Source organism: Nyctereutes procyonoides, unplaced genomic scaffold (assembly GCF_905146905.1).
Source record: "Nyctereutes procyonoides isolate TBG_1078 unplaced genomic scaffold, NYPRO_anot_genome, whole genome shotgun sequence".
NCBI lineage: Eukaryota > Metazoa > Chordata > Mammalia > Carnivora > Canidae > Nyctereutes > Nyctereutes procyonoides.
The window spans coordinates 27,803,564-27,812,032 of NW_026575024.1; the positions used below are offsets into that span (position 1 = coordinate 27,803,564).

The window sequence follows — 8,469 nt, forward strand, 5'->3', positions numbered from 1 at the left end:
GCGGAAGCCCATCTGCTGCCACCCCAAGCTGAATTCGGAATTCTGAGCTCATTCTTCAGGGAACTTATTTTGTTGGACCGCAGAGATGGCAGGTGACTCAGTCGCCTCCAAAGCAACCAGATTTAAGCTCAGGGAGGGCAGGGGGAAGGGAGTGGAAGGGCCCTCCAGGGTCCTTAGTAGATGTTCCCAGAAAGTGAAAGCTTCTAATGACATTTATCGAGCACTTGCTGTTTGCAGGTGTGGTACCAAGCTCATTGCATCTGTTAGGTCAATGAACCCTCACAGCAATTCTGGGTGGGAGAGGCTCTTTTTTTTTTTTTTTTTTTTTTTAATTTATTTGAGAGAGAGATCACAAGCAGGGGGGAGTGGCAGGCAGAGGGAGAGGGAGAAGGAGGCTCTCCAAGGAGCAGATAGCACCATGTGTGGCTTGAACCTGGGACGCTTAACTGACTGGGCCACTCAGTCGCCCTGGGAGATGCTCTCATTGTCCCCATTGTATGGCGGAGGTTGTAGAGAGTGGACTCATGCACTTTCACTTGAAGGCTGTCAATGTCACGAAGACTTCCAAGGACGGTGGGTGAAAGCAAAACCAGAGAAGCCCAAACACAAGTAAAAATGGGCAAAAGACCCGAATGGACACTTTTCCAAAGAAAACATACTTATGGCTGACAGGTTCTTGAAAAGAAGTACAACATCACTCCTGGAGGTGCCTTTTCCAAATACCAGGTCACTCGCCCTGTCACCTAGTCCTTGACAGAACACACTTGCATGGCTACATCCATACTCAGCACGCTCTCCTGCATCTCCTTTCTCTCTTTCTCTCTGTGTAATTAATCTTGGAACATCTTCTCACATCAGTACAGAGAGATCATCTCCTTGCTCATTATCTACTCCAACATCCTTTCTGGGAGGGGACGATTGAAAACAATCCAAATGCCCTTGTTAGGGCAAATGCAAATAAAAATTCTCCCTGATGCCAGAAAGGGAGCCATCCCCTCTTCCTTTCCCTAGAGCATTTAGTTTAGAAAACTTATAAATTCTTTCCCTGCTCCTTTCAGGTGTATTCACTTCTTAAAAAAAAAAAAAAAAGCTGAATAAGCCTCTCATCAGTTTTACCACCCAGGATCACTTTTCTCAAGGACACAAGAGCCATTTCTCTATAACATAAATTTGAAGAAAGTCAGTGCCCCCATCACCTGGTCTCCGGGGGACGGTAGGAACCTAACATTAGTGTTCAGCTTCAAGTTGCAAGCAACTTCCTCATAAAGACATGAATTTCTTTTTCCTGCAGATAAAGATAGCTAACCCAGGCAGCCATCCCGTTACCGGGTGAATTTTTCAGGATGAACCATGTGACCCTTATTTGAGAACTAGCTATCGTTTGAGAATACAAATATAGTCGGCTGTACCCGCTGGAGGATGTGGAGGAGTCAGGTTTCTTTCTGCCCATTCACCGGATCGTCTGTGATGTGCACCACAATCTGGTTTAATGTGTATTCAGTAATAAAAGTTTTCTTTTTCTTCTACTTTTGTGGAGAGGTTTTCTGTTTTTTTTTTTGTTGTTGTTGTTGTTGTTTTTTGTTTTAAATTTTGTCTCCAGTACCTTCAAATGTCTTTCTACGGGGGGCTGGTTGCATAAATGTGGTACCTCCAAGCAATGAAATACTGTGTGGTCATGATCAAGAACCAGAGCCCTCTCTCCATTTTCAGTGTTGAGCGAAAATAAAGGTACAAAGTAGTCTGAAACTTTTTCTGGAAAAAGACTCTATATTTGTATTTGCATAATCTCTGCAAGTGTGAACAAGAAACTAATAAAAGTACTGTGTGTGTGCACGTGGGTGTGTTTGTTGCGAGGAACTGAGCAGGTGGGGGGCAGGAGGAAAGGAATTTTTTTTTGCTGAACATCATTTTATATTTTCTGATTTTGGAACATGTGACTACATTATCTATTCAAAATAAATGAAAAGAAAAGAAAAGAAAAGAAGTCCCAGAACCAGACATTCTCTAAGCACTTGATTCTGTTCATTTCTGAGCTTAGCCTTGACCTTAGAACTGAAAATTGATTATATTGATCTTAGGGTTCATGTTAGACATTTTTATGGGATGGCTGATATTAATGTAAGAGCAGGGGATGTCCATCTAAAAAAAAAAAGTAAAAAAGAGAACAAAATAATAGGTAGCAGATGCACTTCTCCCCAGACTTCCCAGGGTCTGGTTCCCCTGCTTGGTGAGTGGGGGAGGAACTGGACTCACTTCTAGAGGTTTGGTGTTGTTCCTCCCCCTATCATCTCTCTGCTAGGAGGTCACTCACTTTCCAAGGAGCAGAACCTCATGGGTCAGGAGGGGTGACAGGAAAGGGTGTGTGGGGTCCAGGGTCCATCTATCTTGGGAACTGAGGGGTCAAGACGCCCATGATTCCACCCTTCGCCATCTCTATTGTAGAAGCTCCTCTGCGAGGAGAGTGAGAAAAAGGTTACAGGGCAGGGGTCGTCTCTGAACCACCCTGGCCACTTCTAGGTTGTGTAGACTGTCCCTTTTGTTATTTCTGTTGGGCATCAGATTGGAAATGGCCCAAGAGGGCTTGCTACATGCTGGGCGCTTCTCACCTTTATCCCTGTGCTAAACCTATGAGGTAGGTGCTATTTATCACAATCCCCATTTTAGGAAACCGAGGTACAGAGAAATAAGTGACTTCCCCGAGGTCACACACCTGTGAGGGCTAGCTCACGCTCTCGGCAGTTTCCTTTCTGACGCTCCTGCGCCTGCCTCCAGCTGGGTGCTGCAAACCTGCTCTCTCTAAAGAGCCCATAGAAGTTCTGAAATGGAATTGCGGGCACTGTGACGCGGCTTGGGGTGGGGCTGTGCTTTGCGGGCCCCAGGTCCCACGGGAGGCCTTGCGGCGCTCTCGGCCGTCCTAGAGGCGCGGTGACGGGATGCCCAGGTCCTCAGCCTCTGCCTCCCACCTCTCCGCCGCCTGCCCTGTGACCTCGGGCACGTGCCCTGCCCGCGTTTCCAGGAGTCAGTCAGGGAGCGGGTCGGGCCTGGTGCTAGGCCGCGGGCGTCCTAGGCGGAGCACTGCAGGCTGCAGAAGTCGGCGGACGAGAAGAGCCGCAGCACGTTGACCAGCGGGAACATGAGCAGAGCTCCGAGCAGGGAGCCCAGCTGCACCGCCGCCCCGCACCACAAGAGGGCGCTGCGGCTGCGGTCGCGCAGGATCACGCCCAGCATCACCTTGACGTAGCTCAGACAGCCGATGAACAGCACCCACGAAGCCACCTGCGGGTGCGGGGCGGCAGAGATGCGGCGTGAAGGGGCCTTTGGGGCTAGCCCCGGGGGGAAGGGTGCTTGTAGGGTGACCTAACTGGGCTAAGAGAACCCCATGGAATAACCTTTGAGTTCAATAGAGCCTTTGGGGGTGACACCCTAGGGCTACGGGGGCCCTGGTGAGTTGACACACACCTCTGGGGCAAAGGAGAGCCCAATAGCCTTGTGTCTCCCATGAGCGAGTCAAGGGCATCTGGGAGGTCAGGGCTGAGGTACACATGGCAAGAAGAATGTGGCATTCAGGGGAGAGGCTGGACTGTCACCTTGGACCAGCCACCTCAACTTCCCAAGCCTCTATTCCCAAATGAGAAGCAGTCCTCCCCCTGCCCAACCCTATCTGGGACTTCCTTCTGGAGCAAACACAAAGACTTTGGTGGGTAGAAAGGGCCTTGGCTAGCTGAGGGGTAAGGAGGGAGGCGGCTTCCCAGGCCAGATACTTACAATGAGGACCTCTCCACCCCAGTGGCCCTGCATGAGGGGGCAGGGGCTCATCACAGCCATGGCCATGTTGTAGGCGCCAAAGCCAGTCCCGAGCACTGTGAGGACCCCCAGGAATGGCAGAGACCTAGGACAGAGTAGAGGAGTGAATGGAGGAGTTGAGAAACCTGACCTCTGCCTCCCCCACCCTGGATGCTGTGTAGAATGGTCAGCATCTCTAGGGCTAGGGGTTAGATCCATGTGGAAACTTCTAGGCCACCTGGCTCAAGTGGGTCAGCGAGGTTCCTAAGACTAGTCTAGGTCACCCTGAGCATTTGTGGCAGGAGAAACGGAATGGACTCCTAGTGCTACTGGCACCTGGTTCAGATCCCATTTCCTATTTAAGCTGCAGCTGCTCCCCAAGCCTGCTTCCTCACCTGTGCAATGAGCCTTGCCGGGATGCCAGAACCTGTAGGGCCTGCTCCTGGGCCCCACCCAGTGTTTCATCTGCTGCCATTTCCTCCTGCAAACTTCCCAACCTCAGCCAGGAAGCTGAGCTGACTAGGAGGTGGCTTTGAGGCTGGCATTGCCACTGCAGGATGTGCTGTGCAACCTCAGTTGACCCCTTCCCTTCTGGTGTCATCTGTAGCGTGGGGTCTACAGGATCTAGGGGCCCTGATGGCTGGCCTGGACACATTCCATGGGTGGCCTTCCACGTAGGCTCTATGTGACAACTGAGGATACTGTCCTTCATTTGGGGTTGTCACCCTGTGGCCTCCCTGTGCACGCTCTTCGGAAGACCATGACTGGTCTGTGGTCTTGGGTGGGAGAGGAGGGCCTGCCCCTGCCTCTAAGGACTCTTTGTGCTCCAGGATTCTTGGAGTCCCTGGCTTCTAGACTGGATGTTTCTAACAGTCTGGGTGCCTCATATCCCACAGATCTCTGGCCTCTGTTTCTGCTTCCCCAGAAACGTCCAGCCTCCTTCCCCAGTTTCAAGCCCTAACGGAGAAAACTCAACTTTCTGGCAATGCTACATTTTCTGTCTAACTCTCCTAGTCTCATTCTTCCTCTTTCCTGGGCTGGGGGAGGGGATATGAGCATGTCAGAGGGGACCATGAGGGCAGGTGGGGGCAGAGTCGTGGCTGGGACATTGTAGGCTCTAAGGTCTCATGACTCCAAAGTGTGTGTTTCTCCTCCCAGGGTCTGAGCCCCTGCAGCAGAGCCACTTAGGTTGTGTACTAAAATTTGAAATCTCAGGTCTCAATCTAGGCTGGCTCAATCTGCATCTTATCAATTTGCCTAGCCACTCTTCCAGAACTGCAGCTGTAAAGGAGCCGGCATGAGCTGGAGACAGGAGCACAGGGCTGAAATCCTGGGAAAGAGACTAGGGCTTTCAGCTCCTGCTTGCTCATTCCTCCTCAAGGGCCAGTGGCTGGTCAACACTTACACTGGACCTGCCTTGCACAGGTACTGCTCTAAAGTCTTTACAGAATTAGCTCAGTTGATGCTCCCAGCAACCCCAAGAGGTAGAACTATTATTATCATCCCCATTTTCCAGATGAGCATCCCCAAGGCACAAAGAGGTGAAGTGATTTGTTCAGTACCACCTCGCTAGGAAGTGGCCAAGTTGGGCTTTGAATCCCGGGGCCCTAGAATCCACTTTCTATAAGTGCAACCTGAGAGTTGGGGTTTGGAATTCTGACTTCTAGAATGAAGTGGATCCCAACAAGAGTTCCCGAGGCCCAGCTGGGGCAGACCTGTGAGGCAGAAACATGGAGAGGAAGCAGGCAAGAGGGTTGGCCATGGAGCTGAGGGTGGCCGATAGGTGGTAGGCAACAGGCCCGTAGGACAGGCAGGAGTAGGTCTGCACGGAGGGCAGCACGCCGTTGGTGAGCCCGTTCACAAAGGCCACCAGGATGTAGATGAAGGCCAGGTATGCTGGGTGGTCGGAGGCTGTTTTCTCCTCTGGATGCCCCTGGGTCTTGCTGCTAAGCCTTGGACCTGGGGGGCCCAGGTCTTCCCCTTCCCGTGGCCGGATGGAGTGGAGTGTGACCTGGGAGGTGAGGAGGTCTTCTATGGAAGATTCCCTGGGCCTGGGCTGACGCTGGAGGAGAAAGAAAGCAGTGAGGCAGCAGGCCATCATGAAGGAGAGCAGGAGGAAGAAGACCAGGGGCGAGAAGTTGGCCGGGAGGTAGCGGCTTTCCAGATGGACCGCGGAACGCGTCGTCTCCATAAGGTCAGACACGAAGGTACTGCTGGCTCCCTGGGAAAGAACAAAGCAAGGCTCGGTCAGATCCTCTGGGGATGTCGGGACACAGGTAACAACAATATTAATGATCATATACAATAAATAGCATGCATTGTTATAAGTGAGGGATGAGCAGCAGACACAGGACATTACTCAGGTGATAATAAATGCTCATGTGGGCTGATGGCTCACTGGGCACCAGCACTTTGTGTGTGTTAGCTCGTGCATGCCTCCTCGCAGCCCTGTGCACTGGGCACCACTACCCCCAGTTTTGGAGGGTTTCGAGGTGTCAGGATGGTTCTGAACCTGAAGGTCCTGGGGAGTATGTGGCAAGGCCAGTCCACTTCCTTCTTTCAGGCTTAGAAGTTCTACCTTTTCCCACGCTACTGCCCTCCAGGGCTGGCAGCCACAGATACAGTCAGAGGAGGGGCAGCCCCACCCAAAGCTGCCTGTGTGGACATGGCCTGGTGTGCCAAATCTCTTCCCAGGAGATCCCATACACGTGAAATTTCAGAACACTTAAATGTCTTCAACTAATTCAAACACTGAAAGTGGTGTGCGGGCAGGATATGGTAGCCCAGGGCCCCTGGTTCACACCTGCTGTTGGACTACTGTAGTTTGGACAATGCCAGGTGTTACGTGAAGGGTCTGCCAATACCCACTGGAAATGAGTTGGACATTTTAACAGCACTAGCCATTGAAACAATGTCTAAAGTCTAAAGTTCTGGGGATCCCTGGGTAGCTCAGTGGTTTGGCGCCTGCCTTTGGCCCAGGGCACGATCCTGGATCGAGTCCCACATCGAGCTCCCGGCATGGAGCTTGTTTCTCCCTCCTCCTGTGTCTCTGGCTCTCTCTCTCTCTGTCTATCATAAATAAATAAATAAATAAATAAATAAATAAATAAATAAATCTTAAAAAAAAAAAAGTCTACAGTTCTTAGCCCTGGCAGTATATTAGCATCACCTGAGGATTTTTGAATAAATACAAGCTCACCATCCCTATTTTGCAACTTGGAGATGCAAAAAGCTCTGAAAGTTAGGATTTTTTTCATGCCTCAGTTGGTGGCAATACTTGAATGCAGGTAGTTTATTTATAGTCTTCATCAGCCCACTGGGCACGAATGCCCCCCGGGCTGTAGGTGGTGGTGTTACTGTGTGAGACTGCTATGTCTCAGGTGTTATTACAGACCGAGACAGGTGTTTCTAAAATCTGAAACTCCAGATTCCAACACACTTCTGACCTCAAGGATCTCAGAGAAGCCTCCCCCACACCCCCTACCGAGAGTCTTATTTCATTGTTTTGGATGGGGTGGGCCTCCCCTCCCCGACTGTGTTTCAGTAGCTCCCCCAGGTAGGTGATCTGAAGTGAGGCTAGGCCAAGAACACCCGTCTACCCAACAGCTGGGAAACACAAGCCCTCTGTGTGGTCTTCCTTGTGACCAAGCACGAAGCTCTGTAGTGGGTCATGCTCCAGGTACCTGTGGGAAGACCGTCTTCCCGGTGGTCTCAGGGCTTGGGGTGGTGTCTGATGGCTGAGTGACATTGACACAGGTGGTGAGACCCGAGCCTTGGGCAAGAGCCACCAGGGCAGGCAGGAGGCCGCTGAGTCCTTCGCCCACAAAGAAGGTGGTGAGGTAGTGGGCGGGCAGACGGCTCATGAAAGGCAGGAAGGTGACAGATGAGGTACAGTCCACCAGGGCCAGGAAGAAGGTGAGGACCATGAAGGCAATGCTGTGGTGGCCGTCCAGCACCCAGGAGGTGACATTCCAGAGGAAGGCGAAGAGGGTACAGGCGAGGGTGCCCACACCCAGCACAATAAAGATGATGGGCACCTCCGAAAGGCAGCTGGGCTGGAAGTGATGGAGCAGGGTGACCAGGAGGGGGCCGATGTTGGCCAGCTGGATGACCACGGTGAGGTAGGAGGGAAGATACCACCCCTCGGGCAGCTCCGTCACCAGCAGGGGCAGCTCTACCCAGATCCCATTGATGGCAACCCAGGAGCCCATCCCGAAGGTGCAGACCAGCAGGTGTATCAGGAAGGCCATGGTGACGTCTGCCCTGCGCCGAAGGCCTCTACCTCTCAGATCAACCTGCAGTGGGGCCGATGGAGAAAAATACCAGGTGAGCAATGTCACGGTCACCATCTGTCAAAAGACTATGCTGTGGTGCCCAGGTTTTCCCTGATCTTTCCCCTTCTCATGAACAAACTGGCTTTTTATTATAGGAAAACACAAACTCTTTTATGACTAACTCTTCCAGAGGGGAAAGTTTTCCTAACCATGGCTTGTAATTCCAGAGACCACCAAAGAAAAGTTTGACACATTTAACCGCATAAATATGAAAACACACAAAAGTAATCAAACAACAAAGCACCTTCTTCCAAAAAAAAAAAAAAAAAAAAAGGAGAAATACCAACAGTTGAGATCAAAAGATGACAACCTGGGGGAAAATATTTGCAATGTAAATCAGAGACAAAGGGGT

General features: G+C 51.3%; 1 protein-coding gene across 1 annotated transcript; it reads right to left on the reverse strand.

Moving 5' to 3' along the window:
* Positions 1-1,763: 1,763 nt before the first annotated feature.
* On the reverse strand, positions 1,764-8,078 carry SLC52A3 (solute carrier family 52 member 3). Its single transcript, XM_055303060.1, has 4 exons — positions 7,467-8,078; positions 5,499-6,004; positions 3,766-3,889; positions 1,764-3,276 (listed from the first exon to the last, which is right to left on the reverse strand). Exons 1-4 carry the CDS (start codon positions 8,031-8,033, stop codon positions 3,064-3,066), a joined length of 1,410 nt encoding a protein of 469 aa, XP_055159035.1. The 5' UTR covers positions 8,034-8,078; the 3' UTR covers positions 1,764-3,063.
* Between the last annotated feature and the right edge of the window lie 391 nt (positions 8,079-8,469).

Excerpts from the sequence above, each read along its gene's own strand:
- SLC52A3 (XM_055303060.1), bottom strand. The coding sequence starts at position 8,033 with ATGGCCTTCCTGATACACCTGCTGGTCTGCACCTTCGGGATGGGCTCC. Across the intron at positions 6,005-7,466 it reads GGAAGACGGTCTTCCCACAG|GGAGCCAGCAGTACCTTCGT; the intron begins GTACCTGGAGCA and ends GTTCTTTCCCAG. Across the intron at positions 3,277-3,765 it reads GGGGTGGAGAGGTCCTCATT|GTGGCTTCGTGGGTGCTGTT; the intron begins GTAAGTATCTGG and ends CCGCACCCGCAG.